This window comes from Aphelocoma coerulescens, chromosome 14 (genome assembly GCF_041296385.1).
Source record: "Aphelocoma coerulescens isolate FSJ_1873_10779 chromosome 14, UR_Acoe_1.0, whole genome shotgun sequence".
Lineage (NCBI taxonomy): Eukaryota > Metazoa > Chordata > Aves > Passeriformes > Corvidae > Aphelocoma > Aphelocoma coerulescens.
In genome coordinates this window covers 10,146,469-10,169,129 of record NC_091028.1, presented here as the reverse complement: position 1 = coordinate 10,169,129, position 22,661 = coordinate 10,146,469, and the positions used below count along the sequence as shown (strand labels likewise).

General features: G+C 44.7%; 2 protein-coding genes across 6 annotated transcripts in view; both read left to right on the top strand.

Moving 5' to 3' along the window:
* The first annotated feature begins 1,915 nt into the window (after positions 1-1,915).
* PRPSAP2 (phosphoribosyl pyrophosphate synthetase associated protein 2) lies at positions 1,916-16,741 on the top strand. Of its 3 annotated transcripts, XM_069030326.1 has the most exons (13): positions 1,916-2,033; positions 2,596-2,773; positions 4,167-4,286; positions 4,713-4,863; positions 5,978-6,030; positions 6,156-6,222; positions 7,150-7,322; positions 8,249-8,364; positions 11,831-11,886; positions 14,142-14,290; positions 14,803-14,873; positions 15,411-15,557; positions 16,067-16,741. In XM_069030326.1, exons 4-13 carry the CDS (start codon positions 4,745-4,747, stop codon positions 16,223-16,225), a joined length of 1,110 nt encoding a protein of 369 aa, XP_068886427.1. In that variant the 5' UTR covers positions 1,916-2,033; positions 2,596-2,773; positions 4,167-4,286; positions 4,713-4,744; the 3' UTR covers positions 16,226-16,741. The 3 variants fall into 3 exon arrangements, with proteins under 3 accessions (XP_068886427.1, XP_068886426.1, XP_068886428.1); XM_069030325.1 differs by lacking the exon at positions 2,596-2,773; XM_069030327.1 differs by lacking the exons at positions 2,596-2,773; positions 4,167-4,286.
* Positions 16,742-17,771: 1,030 nt separating this feature from the next.
* Positions 17,772-22,661, top strand: part of SLC5A10 (solute carrier family 5 member 10) — a 39,418-nt gene continuing 34,528 nt past the window's right edge. For 2 of the 3 annotated variants that reach the window (XM_069030324.1, XM_069030322.1), the window contains exons 1-5: positions 18,649-18,774; positions 19,851-19,922; positions 20,725-20,829; positions 21,424-21,483; positions 21,666-21,770. In XM_069030324.1, the coding sequence (XP_068886425.1) occupies positions 18,661-18,774; positions 19,851-19,922; positions 20,725-20,829; positions 21,424-21,483; positions 21,666-21,770 (456 nt within the window). In that variant the 5' untranslated portion in view covers positions 18,649-18,660. Of the gene's footprint in view, positions 17,960-18,648; positions 18,775-19,850; positions 19,923-20,724; positions 20,830-21,423; positions 21,484-21,665; positions 21,771-22,661 lie in introns of those variants that run through there. The other variant, XM_069030323.1, reaches the window with a different exon arrangement.

The window sequence follows — 22,661 nt, the reverse complement described above, 5'->3', positions numbered from 1 at the left end:
CCCCCTTCCTTTTTGTCCTAAAAGCCCTGAAACAAAAAAAAAAACCCACCTGCTTGGGTCAATGATCCTGAATCAACTGTGTGGCAGCACCAGCCTGGAAGCAGAAAAACACGGACTGGGAATGGTGGGAGTGTCGAGGGACAGGGCTATTCCCTTCCAGCTCAGAGCAATTTGGAAGAGGATGCAGGAAAGGCAGAGGATCACTGCAGCATCTAAGAGGCTGATGGCCTCTCTGCTCACGTATTTCAAACAGATGTCCTGGCTTTGTGAGCCTGCAAGTGGAGTGCTCGACATCTGATCCAGGGCTCCAGGTTAAATGGCTTCTCCTTCCCCAGCTCCCAGTCTGCTGAGAAAAAAATTGAAAAAGGAGATGATGAAGTCTTGGAATGTATGAAGCAAGAAGCAAATGTGAAATCTGGGGAAAACACTGGCCTGTGAATATTTAAAGTGGAAAATGCAGCTTGTACTGGTGGAAATGTGGTTTCAAACTATGAATTTAATGTTGTCCCTTCGCAGGCATGTTTGGTGAGCTGGCTTGTGGCTTTTCCTCCTCTTTTATGTTAAGGACAGAAATATCTGCTGGGATGCTCAGCCTTGCTCCAGTGCACCCTGCAGTCCAGGAATAATCAAATTTAATTGCTTTTTGTGAGAAAAGCTGCAGCAGAAAGTACCTGATTTGTAGCTTTATGGTAAATGCTAAAATTCTGATCCATAAAACACTGTTCAACTTGGGTGTACTGAGAAGTGTAATTTAAAACAGGTTCTAACTGCGCAGTCTGGGGAAAAAACATGGTGTTTGGGTTTTGCATTTAAAGGAGGGATGTATGTCTGTGTGGGATGACTGTAACTTCCTCAAAGCAGTTTTGTCATAGATGTGTTGGGATAAAGCTTTTTTTTCTTTTTAAACAGGGTGACTGAAATAAGAGTCTCAATTCATATGTCAAAAGAATCTTCGTGCAGTTCAAGCCATGTATGTGGCAAGGAGAGTCCTGAGAGGACTCTGGATAAATCATGTACGCTTTCGACAAGGAATTGAGAGGCCACTGATAGTTTCTGTTCTTAATTTACTTTCCAGAAATGCCTCTTTTTCTATAAACACTTTGCTGATGGCAAAGGCCTGGTGGTAGCTTAGTGTCCAGCAGGGATGGAGAGGACCGGCCATAGCGACGGAGACACCCAGAGCAGCGTGGCAGCCGCCTGTCCATCCCTCTGGTGGGGATGCAGGTGTGGAAGCTCCAAAATAATGGCACCCTGTGGATGTCATCACGTTATTCCACATGGATTTTGCACCAGGGCTAATTTTTGGTGGGGGGGGGCAGCTGAATTATGGTGTTGGGGTCCCCACATTATCCCAGCTGGGGACTCAGATGCGTCCTCCTCTTTCCCAGCAAAGGGCAACAGGGCTCATGATGGGTCTAGAAAATGTAATTTATGAGGAATGGCTGAGCTGGGCTTGTTTAGTCTGGAGGATGCTCAGCCCCTCATCTCTTCAACTCCCTGAAACGATGTTGTAGTGAGGAGGGGGTTGGTCTTGGAAACGGCCTTAAGATGAGACACGGGAGATTCGGATTAGATATTAGAAAAATTATTTTCATTGTCCGTGCGGTCAGGCATTGGAATAGTGCCCAGGGAGGTGGTGGAGTCACCATCCCTGGAGGTGTTGGCAGAGGCATCTGCCGCTGGGTGATGCGGTTTCGTAGCAGTGCTGGGTTGATGGTCAGACTGGGTGATCTTGAAGGTCTCTTCGAACCCTCCTGATTCTAAGATTCTGTGATTCCCGTCCCGCAGCCCCCGAGCACGGCGGGGTAAGTGGGAAGATGGCGCCGGGTCCCCTCAGCAGCGAGGGGGGGGGGGGGGGGGGGGCGTCGCCTCAGGCCCGCCCCGCCCGCCCGCGCTCCCTCCCTCACGCCCCGCCGCCATCTTGCCCGCGGAGCACCGGAGGGGCTGAGCTCCGCCGCCGCCTTTGCCTCTCCCCCTCCTTCCCCTCCGGCCGGGGCCGCCTTTTCCCGGGGCCGGGGGGCCGGAGTCGGCAGGTAAGGCCTTCAGCGAGGGGCAGTCCCACCCGCTCAGCCCACTTCAGCCGGCTGTGTGGGGGCAGGACATCTCCCTTCCCCACACGGGGTTCCGACCCCTGAGGAATGGGCTACGTCGCCCTCCCCTCAGGGGATGGAGACCCTCTCTTGGGCGGCCCTTTTTTGGGGCTGCTCGGGCTCCCCGCAAGCCCCACAGGTGAGGGGCAGCGGCGTGGGGCTGCGGCGTGCCCGGGCCGCTCTCGGGGAGGAGGGATGGGATCCACAGGGCCTGTGTAACCCACCTGGAGCATCTGAAGGACTGGTAGGGAGGTGGAAGGGTCTGTTAGCCCAGGGGGATCGGTGAGTTTGGAGGGATGGGAAAATTCCCTGTGGGGAGATTGGTGAGAGGGTGCAGATTCCCTCCATCCCATGGGGTCCATTCCTTAGTACCATGGTTATCCCATCCAGTTATTCCTGCCTCTGTTGCTTTCTGTGTGGACATGCTCAGTTCATGGCGGCGTAAAGCCGTGTGTACCCAGGAATTGTTGTGCTCATCATGATGTGTCTGTGTAATTGTGTGCAGCACAAAAGGAAAGGCAGGAGTTTGTGCTGCAGCCTGTTCTTGATGCTTGTGTTCAACCGTGGAAGGTTGGCCCATCTCAAACCAGAGGGTTATGGTCCCGTGTACCCCTGTGGAGTCATGTCTTTGCACATCTAATAAAGTTCCGTGAGCTTGCTTTCATCCCAACACCTGTTTGAAGGTTGGTATATCCATATGACTCTTGAAATGCAACTTCCCTGCCCACACACACCATAGCCCACCTGTAGCTGCTGAAGTGCATCCACAAGAAAGTCCTTGACCTATAGTTATGTGAAGAGCAATGTTCACTGTTGCTTGTAAATACATCAGTAGCTTATTGTGGTGTAAAGTGCACCCTCAGCAATAGTTGGGAGACAACAACTCATCTTTTCAAATTTCATAATGCTCCTCATTTCTCTAATCCGTGAAACAAGGCACATAATTGGATAAAAAATACGCCATCTGAACTCTCTATGGATGCTTTTAGTAACATGGAAAGTTGCCTCCATGCTGTTCCCATCCAGGCACATAAGCAGGGGGCTCTCATGTGATGGTCTGAGACCTAAAAGCATTTCAGGTCTGTGCTCACTCTGGTGGATCCAAAATGGATCTTGAACACTGTCATGAATATTTGATGTGTAATGGCCATTAGTTGACAGCTGGGAGTTGCAGAGAGTGAGCGAGCAGCAGAACAGAGAAACAGTAGCTAGGAAATGGGGTTTTTTTTAGGTACTTAGTTTGAGAGGGATACAGGTCTTGCTTAAGGGATGTGGGAGGCCCTTCTGGTTTTAGTGCAGTGAAACATTCAGACGTTCTGGGGGCTGAAATGGTCGCTGTTTGTGCTCGGTCTCAGCACAGTTTGGATGTTTCTGATGACAGGCTGGTTTTCATTCACAGCAGTTGAGCAGAGCTCAACCTTGGCATCAACAGATCTTTTGTTAGGAGGTTCCTGACTTGACTTTGGCTCTTCACGAGAGTGAATTGGGTTCCTCTGCCAAAGATAAACTGAGTGAGGCTGTGTCTGGTTGTCAGGGAGGTGTGAAGGAGTTTCATTACAGACCTAGCCAGCTGTTCCTTAAATACAAAACTCTTGTTTTTCTTTTAGTTGCTGTTTTGGAGTACTTCATCGGTGATACATCATCAGCTTTTTCTAACCAATTACATGTGCCTATTAGATAATTCTGTTTCTTAGCAGGGAGATGTTTACCAGGAAAGAAGTTACTGATTTAGCTGTAACTTTGAATTATGCCAGTCACATTTAATATTTCCAGTCCCCTACGTAATACTGAAATGGATGATGAAGGATTGGATTATTTATACAGCAGAAGTGAAGTGCAGCAGGATTTTGAGTTGAATGCTGCTTCGATCTATCCAGGGCTGCTGGTCAATGTGATCCTTTCTTTCCTTTTATTTGACTAAAATTTTATAGTAGAAGTAACCATGAAAATGTGATTTACAAAGCATAATAAAAAGATGGAATCCCATCAAATCCTTGGCGAGATTAGTGCCTTTATTTGAAACATAAAAACAAATGATACTGATTTCCTCCTGATATTTTTCTCCTGTTTTCACAGGAGAAATATTGCTTTCAAAGAATGACAACAGCTGCTTCAGCAAGTGGATTTGCTGTGCAAGAGGTCATTATTTACAGCTGCCAGCTTTATTGAATTCTTCCTTACATTTCATCCTTATTTGTAAGTTTATAAGTTACTGCGAAGTGATGAACAGAGACTCAGCTATGGAAATAGATTCTTCTAGCCAGGACCCAGGAGCTCTTTGAAGCTCAATTCTACCCCTGACTGTCTTTGTGATCTTGGAAATGTCAATAAACGTTGCTCAGTTCTGGAAAATGAACTGGACAAGCTGATGGAAAAAAGCATCAGTGTTATGGGATGATAGCCTGAGGAAAACAGTTGAAAAGGCAAAAACCTGTTGGTGCTAGAAGGTTGTTTTGGGGGATCTTTGGAGAGCTGTAGGGAAGCTATTAAAGGGGGGATAACAGATATTAAGGATGCTGGAATATCTAGGCTTCTGGGAAACTGCACTTTCTAAACAGAGAAAATGTGTTTATTTTTTGTTGTTTTTAACATGGATTTAAATGACGTTTTGATCTCTTGCAGTCTTACAGAAGCGGCAAAACAACTTAGGGTTGATGTTTTGTGTGCCATCAACTGAAATTGGGGCCATCATGAATATCACCAAGGGTGGGCTGGTGCTGTTCTCAGCTAATTCCAATTCCTCATGCATGGAACTGTCCAAGAGGATTGCTGAGTAAGTAAGGTCTGCAGGGAATCTTGGGATCTTGGGGTTATTCTGATGGGACTTGTTTTAGTGGAGGCTTGATTTCCCTATTTAAGGAAAGTTATATGGGAAAACTGCTATGGTTTGCAAGAATATGGAGTGTGCTCTATTACAGATTGTATTTCAACAGCTCAATAACAAAGAGACTAACTCGTGTTTGAATTGTTCCGTGGCAGGTTCTGATTGGCTGCAGCATTTTATAGGAAACACGGGGGCTAATTAATGTTTGGGTAGTGTTAAATCATCATGGCAGATGTTTTCTTACTCCTTGTATTGGTTTTTTTTTTTAGGCAGGAAAACTGCATCCCTCCTGCTCACTGTATGTTTTGGATGGGAACATTCCTTTAGCTTAAGTCCATGAATAGCTTCAGCAGAACTTTTAGGACTTAAGTAAATTTTTACTGTGCTAATTAGGATGTGTAACATTTCTGGGAATATTGGACAGGATGGATTTCTTCCAGAGGCATATTTACCCAGAGTTAGGTGTGATAGGATGAGAAAGGGGGATGCAGAGGAACTCAGGTTACATGTGGAGAGAATTTGGGCCTGAGTGCAGAGCATACTCTGGTCTCCTTTTTGTAGTGATGGGGTCTTGCTAATGCTGACCAGGGATAAATACAACAGACATTATTCTTCCATTATCCATAAAATAGTGCTTGCTACTCTTTCCTCTTCACTCTGCATTGAGTTTTTTCTAGAGAAGAATGATTTAAAAGTGGTATTTTTAAGTATTGTGCACATGTAGGTTGCCACACGTGTGCATATATATATACATGACAGGAAATATATTAAAAATTAGAAAATGTTACATGCTTTAGTATTCCAGCATTTTTCTCCTGCTTCTTCTCCTGAGCTTGACTTGAAAATAAGTTTAGCATAGTCTGCAGTGCAGCTTTTGGAAGTTGTAGGTGCTTTTTAAAGAAATGTTCACTGTAATTACTGGTTTTATGGTTTGGGATTTTCTTTCCTTGGTTTTCTCCCACGGAATGCAGCCCTTTCCGTAACTATTGCATTATATGGGATTTACATTTGTTTTGCCCTTCCTTTCCCCTTACTGACTTCTACCTTTTTTCTGTTCCCACAGACGCTTGGGAGTTGAGATGGGGAAGGTTCAGGTTTATCAAGAGCCAAACAGAGGTGAGCATTTAGTTATCAATACTGGAAATGTACCTGAGGCTGATTTGCATGTATTGGTTCCCGTTTTCTTCGACTCTAAAAGGAGTTTTGCTCTTGCAAATATTACATATTTCTCTTCTTGGCAGAAACACGAGTGCAGATTCAGGAGTCTGTGAGAGGAAAGGACGTATTTATCATCCAAACAGTTTCAAAGTGAGTAACTGTTTAAAGGCCCTGTGCTAGCATTTGATGTGGGCTGTCCATAGGAATGCTTCTGGTTTTCATTTTTAATCACCTTTTATGTTTGTGATATAGTGTAGTAAGTTTAGATTAACTAGATAGAGGCTTTTCTTTGTGGAGGGTTTTTGTTATTGGTTTTGTTGGTTTTTTTATATGTACACAAAGACAACTTTGGCGTAAGCTAACTTCTGTTATTTTAATTTTTAGTAATACATCAATAAAACCTTCCCCTTGATCTCTGCATTCTTTCCTTAAGTGTATTCTTTTACTTATGTCATTCTCTTTAAACTCCTCTCTTTTCAGCTCCCTATCTCTAGCACTATCACAAAGTTCTAGATGTAGGAGGAATGTTTCCTGGGCAATGTGACTGTGATTCAGAAATTCTTTAATTTTATGTCAGAAGAACTTTACAAATGCTTAGACTTTTTTTTAGTGGGAGCAGAAATAGTAGATCTGAGTTGATGACCAGGTCTCTGAAAAAGTGCCCTCTTCATCTCTTCATTTAGTGCAGAGAATAGATGCTAATTATTAAGTATTTAGCCTGTTATTGGCTTGAACAGTAGAGGAATATGTTGTAATATATGACGTTTTCTTTAAAAATCTATGTGGAAAAAGTGATATTGGAGATAAATTATGGGCTACTTTGTTACAGCAACCTGGTATAACAAAAACTGCTGAATTGTCCAAAATAGCCAATTAAAGAAAAATAGAGAAGTGTAAATTTTGTGAAAAATTAAAATGCTGCGTCCAGGGCACTGGTCATTCTGAGGGGCACAGCTGAATTCTTAGTGATGTTCACTCAGCATACTTTGGTATGAAATCCCTGGAGTGGGTGTAAATACTGTGTTGAATACAGGATTTTTGTGCACCAGATACAGAAGCAGATGTTTCTCGTTTCAGGGATGTGAATACCACAATCATGGAGCTCCTGATCATGGTGTATGCGTGTAAAACCTCCTGTGCCAAAAGCATTATTGGAGTGATTCCTTACTTCCCCTACAGCAAACAGTGCAAGATGAGGAAAAGGGGCTCCATTGTCTCTAAATTGCTGGCCTCGATGATGTGCAAAGCTGGTAAGAATGTGGCTGTTCTTAAATAATCAGGGCAAGGGGGGCTCCTCTGTCAGCTTCCAGGTTTAGAGAGATCTGTGCACAAATTTGGACTCTGCTTAAAAATAACTGCCAAGCTTTTAGTGTGTTTAAAACCTACATAAAAAGGAGAATGTAATTAGAAATGTTTCCAAATGATGAGCTCATGAAAAACCCAAATTTGGTGCAACCATTTTACATTGAGTTGTGCTGAGCTGGCAAAATTAGTCTGCTGGGCTGAGCTGCTTTGGACTGTGGTATCCACCTCTCATAATACCATCCTTTGCCTTTCTCACAGTCTGGAACAGTTTTGCCTTGTCATTTCTGGCCTGTTTTTTACTTGTTGGATGAATGCACTTTGTCCTTTACATTTGAGACCATGTGGGAGAATGAGATTATTCATTTTCACAGCCTTCAACACATTTTCTGCTCCTTTCCTTTCACTCTCATCCCTGGGAAAAAACAGGCAGTTATAACAAACTGTGTGATCTGGGTTGTTATTTTGGGAGAAGTGGTTTTTGATTAGGAGTTTGGCCCATTTTTCAGGAGTTCAAAACTCTGATGAGCATGCCAGGGTCTTGCTGTGGGACATGGGACAAATCAGTGCTTCCATTTTGTCCCATGTCCAATGGAGAAGGACCTTGCCTGCCTCAGTGTGGCACTGCAGAGTCAGTTATGTGCAGTGTTCTGAGGTTCTTTTAAAAAAGTCACTGTAGAAGTCTCAAAACATGTTAGTGCCAGTGTGCTTAAGAGGAATATAATTTATTATGTACTTTCACTTAGTGTTCTCATGCAGCTTAGAGATTTTCTGGATAAACTGCAATGAAGTGAAACTTAGAAAAAGAAAGTATTTCTTCTCTCTTACTGTTCTTGATGTGCTTCTCTGTAAGTTTTATTATTCTGTTCTAAAGGACTAACTCATCTTATTACCATGGATCTACATCAGAAGGAAATTCAGGGTTTCTTCAATATTCCAGTTGATAACTTGAGAGCATCCCCATTTTTACTCCAGTACATCCAAGAAGAGGTGAGGAAGGCCTGTTATTGCAGTTTGGTTTTTAAATTCTTTTTTTGTCATGTCTCAGGGCATCTGAAACAAATATCTCTGAATAGATTAACTCTTCAAACTGAATTTTAAGGGGGGAAGGGTCATGTTGGGGTAGGGAGTGGTGTTTGGGCTGGTGGTTCTTCTCTTCCCCGCGTGTTTAACTTCTCCTTTCATGAAGAGCTGGTGTTTTCTTACTCATGCAGCGATGCTGTTTTCTTTTAGATATATTCCCCTAACACTGAAAAAAAAAAATAGGGTTTTCTTGCTCTTGATGTTCTCTTCCTTTCCTATTTCCAGTTTCCTTGACATTCATAGGATGGGCTGCTTGTGTGGGTATAAATTTAAATCACGTAATAAGAAACACTTTGGAAATTGTAAACTATGAGAGAGCCATTGATTGTGCTCCGAAAGTAAGACTGGTGGGTGGAAATCTTATCCACTGTTTGTTCAGGCTGCGTGTCTTGACTTGAGGAGCTTAACTTGGGATGATCTGTGCCTCCATTTCTCCATCCTATTTTTATAAGGGTTTTGAGAAGTGCTACTGGTAGATTCACCTATACAAAATGTACAAATGATAATTGTAGGTATAAGATGCACGTTAAGCCTCTGACTAATGGTAATTTGGAATAAAGCAAGTGCTTTCTTCCTGCTGAGAGAAAAGGTTTAGCTCACTCTTGCTTTTGAATCCAAGCTTTTTCTTTTTATAGAGATAGGAATGCCTCAATGTAAAAAACAAAACACACCCCACCCCGCCCCCTTAAAGAAACCCAAACCAACATGATTTTGTTATGACAGTATTAAAATCTGTTTGGGGAATCAGTTACCATTTGAGTCTCTTATTATCATTTCATTTGGTAATAGAGTCAAAGAGGATGGCAGAACAAAACTCCAGGCTCTGGCTTTGGCACAGTCATTCATCTTGTGTTTGAGGAGAGAAACATTGCACATTGTAAGCACTTCCTAACTTAAAAGAACAAAACTGGAAAACCAAATACACAGATGCAAGACAAAGTTGTACTTTTATATGTTGCTTAAAAGTGTGGTTTATGGTTGATAACAAGATCATGGTCCTGATTTGGTCTTGAAGCACATTTTGATTCCTGAGCTTTTAATGGTTTACACAGAATTGTTGCAGCTTTGAGTCTGGCACTGCTGTGCAGTCTAACAAATGACCATTTGTAGAGATCTGAAGTATATGTAGAGAAGTCGTGAAAGATACTTTCAGTTCTTCATCCTTCTGCTCATCCATGAGGGGACTTTCTAAAACCAGAGTTAACTGAATGGATCTGATCACATGGGATCTATACTGGCAAGTACCTTCACCAGCCAGATCATTTATAGTATTTTTGCTTAAAACTTTGATCCCTTGCTGCTCAGGAGGAATTTAGTATTCATCTCAAGTTCCTGGTGGCCACAGCTTGCTGGATATCCTGCACTGGGAATGCCAGAGCTTTCAAGGCAGAGCGAGTTGTGATGGGATATACTGAGGAGCATGAAATGGAGTCCTGGTTTGATAAGAATGAAGGTCACTTAAAGAACATTTCACTGAAAGTTATGAGAACGAGGGCTTGTAGTTGTTGCCTGTTGGAAATTTATTCCTAGATTTGAAGAGAATCACTTGCTGTTCTGGGATGAAGGCACTCCAGTCAGTGAAATCCTGTGATATGAAAATTTTCCTCTGTATGCCTGGCAGATGTTGGATACTTGGTGGCTTCTCTTTCCTTTGTGCACGTGTTAATCCCAGAGTGACGTAGCCCTTTGTTACATGGACTTGTTGACACCTTAATGTCTTTTGGATGACATTTCTGACTTTCTGACTTCATTTTTGAAGAGCTGAGAACAAATTTGGTAATTTGGCAGGGGAAAAATGAGGCAGTGATGTCTGAACAAGATCAAAGCCTTTATTATGTCAAGTGACAGGCCCTGCCTTGTCCATACCTTCCGTCATGTTAATCTTTGTAGCCTCTTGTATAACTCAGTGTTTATAAAGGACAGAACATGCTGAATTCCCAGTTTATAGGTGGAGTTACTAACATTGTGGATTATTAATGTTGTCTGACGTCCTCAGAAAATGTCTTACTTTCAGTTGGTTGAACCCTTGCCCAAATTCAGAACTTATTTTTTCTTTCCCATGCCCATGTCAGGTAGAGTTTTTGGAAATACTCAGCCAGTGCAGTTTGTATGTTTGACGATAAGATTGTGGAAGAACTTACCTTGCCTGTTTTTGCAGAAACCCCAAGTATTTCTGTGCTCTGGAATGGGTATTTGACATCTGCCAGCAAGGTGGTGAGCTGCAGGATGGGGTGTCATCCCCACAAATCTGTGAAATTACATCCCTAACAGATCAATTTGCAGGTATTTAGTGAAGAGTCTTCCATCCCTTAACGCTGGAATTCTGAGGACTGGACCTGCTCTGTAGGACTTTGCTATGATTTTTGGATAGGATGACAGACAGGTTCTTTTTAAGCTGCTCTCCACAGAGATGGATCATCCCAGGGCAGCACAGTGAAGGAAAAGGCTGAGTTTGCATGGAGTGGGGTAAGATGAGATACCAGAGGGAGTGTAGTTGTAGTTGCTGTTGGAAAGGAGGACTGGAAGTGTGAATGGTGGAATGCTTGAGAAGTTACAGACAAGCAAGATGAGTCTGATGTGGAGTCACTGTTTGCAGGGAAAATGGAGATGAAAATAAGAAACTTCTGAGAGATGGGGACTAAAATGCACGTTAAATGTTGAACAGGAGTCTGGAGTGAAAAACCAGTATGAGAATGGGGCAGGGGCAGCAAAAACTCAGGAGCAGACTCTGCTTGTGAAGCCTGACTGAAACACCTGTGAGACCTCAGAGGGAAACCCAGAGTTCCTGGCCTCATCCCTCTGGTGCTGTCAGCGTTTGTGGCAGCATCTCCTTGTGCTGACACCAGCGTGGAAGAGTTTGCAGCACTATGAGACTGTGCCTCCAGGATCAGTGCAGTGACTGTGGAAGTTTTATCCCTTCTGAAGGTCCATAGAAAGAGTCAGTGTCATGTGATGGGAGAGGTGTGACCTCTCTTGGGGTACTCTATAAAGCAATAGGAAATGGTAAAATGCTGGTTTTTAGTGATTAAAGACAATTTAAGTTGAACAGGAAACTTTTATTTTGATGGTTTCCTGTGTTTTTTAACACTTGTGGGTGTAACCCTGATGTCCTAAAGCAGTTACTTTTCTGTTATCTGTACTATAAAATGAGGTTTATGAAAGGTGCAGTTTGAAGTTAATATGTGAATTTTCTAAATACCTGTTTTTACTGAGCTGTCAACCCTAATCATGTACCATGGATTCTGAGTTTGCTTTCTTAGGTAAAATGTTCAATGCTTAAAATTATTCTGGCAAAATAAACTTCTCTGATTCTTACTGAGTTTAAATTGTCTAAAGATATGAAGTAGACATTGCTATCTGTTATTTACTACAGATACCAGACTACAGGAATGCTGTAATTGTGGCCAAATCTCCTGCATCTGCAAAGAGGTGGGTAAGATCTGCTCTCTTGCCTTAGAGCAGGAAATCTGTCGGGATTTTGTTCTTAGGATCAAGTGAAGGACAGATATCCAGTAATTAGGAGATGCAGCCTTCACACCCCTCCCAATTCTGCTCTGTCAGCTGTGTAGTTTTTACATCATCACTGTAATCATAATAAATCTAAGGAGAGTAAAAAAAAAAAAAAAACATACAAAAGGATGGGTTAAATCGGTGCAGTGCTTGGTAAAGAAGGTTTTTAATCATGTTATATTTGTGTGCATTTACATTATAAATTTCCTGCTGTAAATGAGGAAAAGTGGCTGGAAATGTAATGCCATTAATCCAGATGAGTTTCTTAACATGGGCATAACTAAGAACATGGTTGATCAGATCCTAAATACAGATGGTGAGACTGGGTTTGCTGTTTGAGATGATTGTGTTTGTGAAGTCTTTGGTGGTTGAATGACTGTTCTTAATCCATGAAGCTTTTTAGTTGACTGTTCCTAAACTCTGGAATTACAGTCCTGTCAGCAGGCACTGCAAGAGCTGGATGATGGTTTAAGAGATGCTGTATTTGCTGTGCTGACAAACCAAGAGTTTGTTGAAAAGTTATTTAGACTTCCATGCCAATGAATTGTGATACTCTGTGTTTTTCTTATTTTATGTAGCAAATCACCTTTTGTCATCTTTTTCTCCAACAGTACTTTTTGTGATTTCTTTTGTTTTGGCCAGGTAATTTTACATTTGTTTCTTTTCCATTTCTTGTCCACAGTGTCAGTATTGCCTCTTGGGTGGAGGCAGGTGTTTGTTGCAGCATTTTAATGCTTATCCAGTAATTGTCAATGCCAGTAAATAGCTGAGTTGCACATCACACAGTGATTTCTGGAGAAGAGGATCCCAGAACTGTGTTGTTTAGCTTCTTCACATGTTCCTATGAGTATTTAAGGCAGTATTTGAGGAGTTACATTGTATTGGGAGAAGGATGATTGGATGTTTCAGCCTAATCCAGGCCGAAAACAATCTAGGAAAAGACTTTTGATGAATGCCTGCTTGTGAAAAAGAACCCATGCATGGTGAAGTTCAGAATGTCTCTGTGGTTTCTGAGCTCACTGGAAAACTAATAAATCATTTTACTGTTACTTTGAACTTTATTCAGTTTAATACTGCATTTTAAGGTAATTATTATGGTTTTATTGATACGGTTATGCCTGCTAAGTCGTAACTCTTAATGTTTGGAATAATAATTACCTGTAATTAACTACTTGCAAAAATATTATAACTATGATAACCACAGGGTGGAAGATTCTTCATTTTTAATTGAGTATCATGATGGGCAAATTATTCTCTGGTCTTTTGATTGTTTGGATAGTTAAGCAAGGCTTAAGGATAGAGGAGGTGATTCAGGCACAGGTCTGAGATGCTGATGTTAGAGCAGAGTGCATCACTCTGGATCTGCTGGGCTTGCTTGGACCAGAGGAGACTTGGATGGGTGGCTTAGGCAGGATCCCAAATCCTTGGGTGTGCAAAGTAAAGTGGGATGGATGTGCTAATTTGAATTTGCTGCTTCCAATATCTGGGATACAAATTCCTATTTTCCTGACTCTCTGCTTTTCCCACTCCCCCAGCTAACCTTACACTTCTTTACAGAGATTTCTAATTTTAGTTGAAGAAATACTGCACTGTGAAGGAACTTCATGTCAGCTAATTAAAAAATCCAAGCTGTTCAACTCCAAGTGTGGTTTGTCGGGCTGAATGATTGTCTGGCTCCCCTTTTCCATAGGGTATCTCAGGTTATGTGTCAGCAGGTCAGGGATATTGTCTTGATTTAGGACTAAAATAAACAGGTGAACACTTGTTTTCTCATGTGAATATTTTTTTTCCTATTAAATACAGACAATCCAGACATCAAGGCTGTTCTTGGTTACTGTTAGATGTGTCCTGCTAAAGCATGGGATCCCAAGGATGCTGAAGGCTAGGAAATGTTATTTTGGCTGCTGGGCAAAGCAGAAGGGAGTAGTCAGCATTTTGTGACTTGCAGCATTTATCCTGTTGCTTTAAGGCCCATATGGGCACTTTGAAGGTTATTCTAACTTTAACAAACCTGTTAAAAACAAGATACTGAGAGACAACTGACTTCTTCCATGAATTCTCCTAAAATTTTAGGATCGTTTGACTTCCCTCTGAAACCTTAGATTAGGATTGTACATATGTGAATTATTTTAAACTTAACCTTTTCCTGGGTTCTTTTAACCCTTTCTCTGCAGGGCACAGTCGTTTGCTGAGCGCTTACGGTTGGGAATCGCTGTGATCCACGGGGAAGCTCAGGATGCTGAGTCTGACATGGTGGATGGTCGGCACTCGCCTCCTACTGCCAAATACGTAGCTGCTATCCACCCCAGTCTGGAGATCCCCAGTAAGTAAGTGTGTGTGGGAAAGTGTTACCTCTTGTTTTCGTGGGTTTAGGGGTTGGGTCTGGCAGGGATGGATTGTCTAAAAGGAGTGGTTCTTCACAGAGAAAAAAAATCATCTTTCCTAGTGGGGGGAAAAAGATTCTTTCTTGCTTTTGAGTATGGATGTGACCTACAGCTGCACCACCAAAACTGCAGTGCATAAACCCAGCTTGGGTGTCAATGGGTGACTGAACTGGTTGTGTCTGCAAGCCACTCTGTGTTTCTGTGTTGAAATTAAGAATTAATAGAATTGGTAAACAATTCAGATATAAATGAATATCATTAATGTTTTAATTAAGCTTTAAAAATTTATTTATGTATTAGAATCCTTCTGGTTTTCTCAATAATGCTGTTGAAATAGTTGCTGCTTCATGTCTTTGATAACTCCAGCAGATATTTCCATACTTGGAAGTAAATTATATAAACTTTCTCCTTTCTCCTTTCTCCCCCTCTAAAAACATTTGCCATTAATCAGTGCTGATTCCCAAGGAAAAACCACCCATCACAGTTGTTGGAGATGTGGGAGGAAGAATAGCTATCATTGTGGTAAGTGAGATGCCATCACTTCTCATAAATGATATTAAACATGTTAAAGTTTTAGAAATCTAGTAGCTGTTCTGTATCAGCCACTAAACTTCAGTTTCTGGTGGACTTCTGATAGTATGGAGCAGCATTCAGCACACTCACAAAGCTGACTGGGAGCAATGAAAGGATCCACTCTGGAAAGCAGCATTTGGACCTTGTTTCCATGAGTTTCCACTTCTACATTCCTGGAAGTGTTCAAGGCCGGGCTGTGTGGAACTCTGGGCAGCCAGGTCTAGTGGAAGGTGTCCCTGCCCATGGCAGGGCTTGGAATGAGATGATCTTTAAGGTCCCTTCCAACCCAGGCCATGCTATGATTCCTTGATTCACTCATGATTTCTCTAAAGCAGAGTGTAATCTCTTACAAGGTGTGTCAAGGAAAAGGGCAATTTTCTGATAGTTTGGCGTTTGTTACACTTGGTGAAGCTGTAGCATTAGTCAGATGTGTTGTGTTGATCTGTCTGATGTGGTGAACCCTCAGTGACTCTGGGATTTTGGCAGGATGACATCATAGATGATGTTGACAGCTTTCTGGCTGCAGCTGAGACCCTCAAGGAGAGGGGGGCCTACAAGATCTTTGTCATGGCCACCCATGGCCTGCTGTCCTCAGATGCTCCCCGGCTGATCGAGGAGTCTGCCATCGATGAAGTAAGTGTGGAGTCTGAGCTCTCATCAAATTATTTGGGGTTTTTCTAAACTAGCAACTTTCTCCTGGTTTGTTCATTGAAATACGCTGGCATTAAGGATTTAGATGGGAGGTTCCTGGATTCAAGCTTACCTACTGTGGAATTGTGTGCTGGAATATTAGTATCCACATGTCCTTAAATGACAGCAGTGGGAAGTGGTGAGATGCTGGACTGTCAGTATCAGCACACCTTTCCCTTCAGTGGGTGGGATATTTTTGTCCCTTCCTCTGGGCCTGTGTGGCAGAATGAATGAAAGGAAGGAGGGACAGTGCCTTTAGTATCCATGGATACATGAAATTTGTGACAACACATGGCTCTTCCTAAGATTGTGACCCTGACAGTAATGTAGAATGTTGTTTTGTCAGCCAGGGTGGTTTTGTGGGATCTGTAAAATTCCCTTCCACATTTCCAATATGGAAGGTGGAAAACATAACAGAGATGTGTTTTCCTGATCACTTTTTCTTCCTGTAGGTGGTTGTTACAAACACAATTCCACATGAAATACAGAAACTTCAGTGCCCTAAAATCAAGACTGTGGATATCAGCATGATCCTGTCAGAAGCCATTCGCAGGATCCATAATGGAGAGTCCATGTCGTACCTTTTCAGGAATATAGGAGTGGATGATTAATGTTTCTTCCTCTAAAGAAACACCCCGGGCCAAACTGGAAGCGAACAGAGAACGAGCTGTGAAGCATCATGCTTACTTTAATATTTCCATTGAGCCACTTCTTGTTTTCTCTTGGTTTAAGTATCAAGGTAGAACAGTTTTTAAGACTTTTTTGTTTGTTTTTTTTTTCTTTGCAGGGTTTTTTGGGGGGTGGGTGGGATAAACATTTTACAAAAAACTGTTCTAGTTGCTTTTAGGTTAGTTGCACTATACACAATGGAAAAATCCCACAAAACACTTGAGGCAAGAATTTGGCTTCTAAATTAAGCATTCCTTTTCCAAAGCTGCTTGCTACAAGTGCTTTAAACGATAACAAAATGAAGTGACTGTAAAATATTTGCATTTTAAAAGCCAAAAAGGTTGTACTGTTGTATGCAGTTCCGTGATTTTGTAGGAGTGCTTTTATAGAAAAGCATATGGAATATGCACCTGTATTTATTTTCTGCGACAAAGAATAAAGACTTGTTTTGTGTGAGCTTTCTAAAAATGTTCATGTGCTGGTCCTTTGTCTTCTAAACTGTGTGTCCTTAAGTATGGCAGGTGGATGTCAGGGAGCAACAGGGACTTGCTCAATGCTGCAGGTTGCCCAGAGAAGCTGTGGCTGCCCCATCCCTGGAAGTGTTCAAGGCCAGGTTGGACAGGGCTTGGAGCAACCTGGTCTAGTGGAAGGTGTTTCTGCCCATGGCAAGGTTTTGGAATGAGATGATCCCTCCCAACCCAAACCATCCTGTGATTCTTTGACTTGGGAGTATTGTGGGCAGGGTGTAGGTTCCAGCTGGTAAAATCCAAGTCAGCTCATCACAGGTAAACTGGGGGGGTTTTTGGGGGGTTTTTTTGAGGTTTCTTGCCTGCCCTGAATGGGTGGATGAACTAAAAAAGATGCCATAGTGCAGAGCTGAACTTGTCCAGGTTTGTTTTCCCAGCTCTCCTTGGGCAGGTTTGGGTGGAATGGCCGGCTGACTGCCAGGCAGCTCCCAGTCCCGGGGACTTCAAGTTCCTCACCTGTTGCAGAGAAAACAGTGGTGGAACTGATGAACATTTAGAGGTTGTTTGGTTTAATCTTTCCGTCATGTGCTACAAATGAGTATAAAGCTTTTGGCATGTTCAGAAGTGAAAATTAACCTTTGTTGACATCGTTTCTATGTTGGAGACAAACTTCCAAGGACTTTGGAGGGTTCATTGACTTCAAAAGACAAAACCAGGTGCTTTTCCTTAATGTTAATGGATACACCAAGCTGACTTATTGACACGTGTGGGTACTTTGGATGTGTTAATGCAGGTCAAATTCCAGCCGAGCACTGAGGGGGAAGGTCGGTTCCTCTCACGGATGTGCAGAGCTGCTCCCGGTGCTGCCACGGCTCCTTCAAAGAGAGGAGAGCTGCTGACCTGACTCAGTGATGGGCACATTAACTGAGCTGTGTTTATTTTGTTAGTGAGACCTTGTGGGAGTGTGCTGCCACTTGGGAATGAGCCAGCCAAGTGTGCAGCACAGCAAACTGATGGCTAAATATCCAAACCCATGGAATTCTAAGGTGGTTTCCTGTGCCTGTCTCGTGTTGGCCTTTAAAGGAATAGCTGTGTCTCCTCTCTCCAGAACTCCCTGACAGGAGGGTGCAGCCAGCTGGGGATTGGTCTTCTCTCCCAGTTAACAAGTGACAGAGCAAGAGGAAACAGCCTCAAGATGCACCAAGAGAGGTTAGGTTGGATATTAGGAAAAATTTAATGGGAAGGGTTGTCAGGCATTGGCACAGGCTGCCCAGGCAAGTGGTGGAATCACCAGGGATTTAAAAGCAGTGTAGATGTGGCACTTGAGGATGTGGTTTTGTGGGGGTGCTGGATTAATAGTTGAACTCAATGATCTTAGAGGACTTTTCCAGGCCAAATGATTCCATGATTCTGTGATCCCTTCTGTGGGGGTTTCTCCTGGTCAGCCCTCACTGCTGTGCCAGGCTCCACTTCAGGCATTCACCCAACTCCTGTTTGATCTTTGCTTTAAAACATAGAACTCCCCCAACTTTGTCTAGTTTCATGCAGAGCAATTATGATATTGATGAGGGCTTGGGAATTTGGGAACAAACTGCATCCATGAGGCTGGATTGCTGGTCCTTTGGCTATTGATAGTATTGGAGTGGTGGAAAGGAAGGGAAGAACATGAGGCATCACTTGGACATTTTTCAACCCTGCTCATTTATGAGACACCAAAATCAAGTGATTTTGGCTCCCTGGGGAGTGGAGAGGGGTGGAAAGCAGTGGAGGCCAGGCTGCCCACCCAGGTACCTTTGGAAGCACAATTCCTACTGCTAGGCTGTTTAATGATAAATGCCCTTGGGCTGCTAACGAGTTACTAATTCAGTGACTGTCCCTGTGAGGCTGAGGATGAGGAAGGAGGTAGAGGAATGATGGAGCTCAATTCCACTGCTGGGTCTGTTACCCCCTCGAAGCAGTTCAGCATTGCTGACCTCGTTGTTGTAGTGGTTTATTTTTCCTTAAATGTTGGCGTGGGAATATGGGTAAGAGTCTTTTGTTCCTTTCTGCTTTCTTGTTTGAATAGTTTTCTTTTCAGGGCTGGCTTTTCTGTGTGGAATTTTTTGAACGCTTTTATTGTTTTCTTGTAGTTTTCACTTGTGTATTTTGTGTTGTGCTGTGTGGAGACAGGCTGGGAGAGCTAGGGGTGTTCACCTGTAGAAGAGAGAGGTCTGGGGATACCTTAGAGCCCCTTCCAGTGCCTAAAGGGACTCCAAGAGAGTTGGAAAGGAACATTGGACAAGGTCCTGGAGTGACAGGACAGGGGGAAATGGCTTCTCACCACCCGAGGGCAGGGTTAGATGGGATGTTGGGAAGAAATCCTTTCATGTGAGGGTGGAGAGGCCCTGGCACAGGTTGCCCAGAGAAGCTGTGGTTGCCCCTGGATCCCTGGAAGTGTCCAAGGCCAGGTTGGATGGGGCTTGGAGCAACCTGGGATAGTGGAAGGGGTTTGGAACAAGATGAGCTTTAAGGTCCCTTCCAACCCAAACCATTCTGGGATTCTGTGACTTGCTCTGTTTTGTGTAAATCCTCTGCCCCTTTCACCCCTATGGAAAGGCTCCTACAGCCTGGGAGCAAGGTGGAATTAACCATGGAATTAACCAATTAACCACCTCTCCGCCAGCCTCTGTCTGCTGGGTGTGAGCAGCTCTGCCCCTTGTCTATTACAGGGTGTTGAGCCAAATGCCCTGATAACAGCCCTGATAGCAGAAACAACCATCAGCTACAGCAGTTGCAGATAAAGACTCTCCAGTCGCATTTATTCTGCCTTGCAGAAAAATCCTGGCCAAAGCTGGGTCCTATTAGCCAACCTGTCTGCTGGGGATGGCACGAGGACAGGTACATCCTCCCTGCTTCCCCTTCTCCAGGTGCTTCCTTTGCTATTCATGGCTCCAGGTACCTGGGGTGCAGCCACCTTTTCATGTAATTAAGCTCAAGTTGCAGAGCTCCCATTAATTATCGAGTCTCCTGTCTCTTGGCTTCTTGTCTGGGAGACGGGTCCTGGTGACTTGTCTGGGTTTTTAGGGAAAGGGTGCCCTGTGCTGATCTTTCCTCCTCCCAGTCTTCCTGCAGGGTGAACAGGAACACTGTCAGTGGCTATTTCCTTGCTGGGAGAGACATGGCCTGGTGGCCAGTAAGTACAGACAGACCTCTGTCCCTCTTGTGACTCCCTTGGCACAGGGACATCCCCACCACTGCCACACTGAATTCCCTCCCTGCTTTCTCCACTGCTTGCCCACGCTTTCCCCCATCCTGTCCACCTGCTCCTGCCAGAATTTACATCCTCGGAGCTGCGTTTTCCTTCTCATTGCACAGAGGATGCTGGGGTTTGTTGGGTCTTCTCACAGGCTGCTCTGAGCAAGGGGAGGGATCCGTGGAGCTGAACTTCCATCTCCACCGTTCCTGCATGCTCCTGCTGACTCCAACAAACTGCATGTCCCAAGTTTCTTTTTTCCCCTCTTATTTCTGTATGATCTTGACAAGCTGGCTGTAGGTCCTTCCCGCGTCTGGCACTGGCTCCTAGCACAGGGCCGCCTCCAGCAGGGTGTGAGGCAAACACAGCAGTGTGTGGCTCCTCATCCTCCTGGAGACAAGAAAGTCAATCCCAAACCCACCAGGGATGTCCAGATGAGCTGGGTTGTGGGAGCATCACGTTCAGCTACCTGAAGTTTATGTGTTAAGGGATTTTCTTGCTAAATACACACGCATCCCTCATCCCACATGGGGGCTCTTTGGCCACACTTTACTTTTTGAAGCAACTGGAGCCCTGTTGCTCCAGCTCAGACATTATTTTTTCCACCTCCTTTTCCTGCATTATCCCCTGGGGAAGCACCAAAGCTGGTCCAGCTGGCACGGCTGCCGTGCCCAGCCGCGGGGAGCCGGCCTTGGGCCACGGCACCTGCGAGCACCTGCAGCACCTCCTCTGCTCCCCACAGATCGGCGCCTCGCTCTTCGCCAGCAGCGAAGGCTCCGGGCTCTTCCTCGGCCTGGCCGGGACCGGCGCTGCCGGGGGAATCGCTGTCGCCGGCTTCGAGTGGAATGTAAGAAATGTGCGGTGTGATTAAGACAATGAGTTCTGTCGCAGCAGATGGGCCATTTCACAGTCTCGAAAGGTTTGGGAGGAGCCGTGCAGGGGGTAATTAACACAACCCTGTTAACTCAGCTGCTCCAGTCTCTAAAACATGTACTGAGGCTGGAGTCAGCTCCACGTGCTCAGGGAAAAGGACAATTTGGAGCCGAGTTCTTAATCCAGTCCCTGCAGGTCCCAACAGGGACATGACTGAATAGGTCACCCATTCCCTGCTTCCCCACACGTTGTATCCAAAGTCCTTGGGTCCTGCAGAAAAAAAAATCGCATTTAGCTTGTGTGGTGCTCAAGGAGTTGGTGGGAAATGTCCAGTCAGGAGCTGAAGGGCTGAGGGAAGCGGGTTCCTGCTGGCAGGGGTGGGGGGTCTCCCCCATGACCCTGTGCCTCTCATCTGAAGCCATTTGGAGGTGTAAAAGTGCCCTTGAGGGTAAGCCAGAGCTGGGGCAGGAGCAGGGGCAGCTCTAGCACTGCAGTCAGTGTTGAGCTGCAGTAGGATCCATTTTTTCCCAGTTTTTTCTGGTTGTGCCGTGTTTCCCCTTCCCAACAGGCGACTTATGCTCTTCTGGCACTGGCCTGGGTGTTTGTGCCTGTCTACATCTCATCTGGGGTATGTACAGCTGCCCTGAGCCTGCTGTGGGGAGCGTGGCCTTGGACAGGTCCCCCACTTCCAGGAATCCCATGGGACTCCCGAGTCCTGCTCTGGGAATAACACTGTCCCCTTGCCCTCCCAGGACCATCCCAGGAGGATGGGGCCTGGGCAGGGCAGTGATGGCTCTCCCTCCCTGGCAGATTGTCACAATGCCTGAGTATCTCCAGCGGAGGTTTGGAGGGGAGAGGATCCAGATGTACCTCTCCAGCCTGTCACTCCTGCTCTCCATCTTCACCAAAATCTCGGTGAGTAGTCCCCCTTTCAACTCTGTGACCAATCCAGGACTTATTTCCAGCTCTCAGAAAGTTATTTTTGGGTTCAAACCTTGTGTAGCCAAACTGGGGGAGAGCAGTTACTGCAGGATGCTCCAGGAAGGAGTGGGACAAAAAGTGGGAGTTTGTGGGCAGGTGCTGTGTGTGACATCCCAAGAATTCATAGGTAGATCCAGCAGTGATGGTCCTTTCCAGGGCGCCCCGATGGATGTGTGGCTGTGTGTCAGGATTCCCAAACTTGCCTTGTAGCAGAGGTTGTGAGTGAAATGTGCTCAGAGGTTGGGCTGCATTGCCTGGGTTTGTCTCCATGCTCTGGCAGCGATGCTTTCTGGCATTTCCAAAGGACCTGGCAGAGCCAGGGACTGAGCTGGGAATATATTCATTCCTTTGGGGCTCATGGGTTTTCTGAGGAAAGGAAGCCTTGCTGCAGCTAGAAGCTCTTCAAGCCTGTACAGAATGTGCCTGATTTCCAGGCACTTTTCCACAGGGATGTTTCCCCCTCATTTTAACCTCATTCACAACTCCCCGTGTGCAGCCTCCGCTCACGCTGGTAACCATGGGAAGAGTTTATCCGAGGTAAAACAGCTCAGGAGCCTGTGATACCAGGTCTAGGGCAAGCAGGAGAGAGCCTGGCACAGACAGCCCTGGGGGGCTGGAGACAGCGAGACAGAGATCAAGAGCAAACAGCTCAGAAAAGCTGGAGAGAAACCTGCCGGAGGGAGCAATCCTGCTCTGATGGAACAGGTGGATCTGACCCGGGCTCTGCCGGGGCTAAAAGAAATGTGCTTTTGCAGATGGCTGGCTGCAAGAAAAGAGCTTTTGCACGAGCAGAGGCTGTCTGAGGCAGGAGGGGCGCTGCTGGCG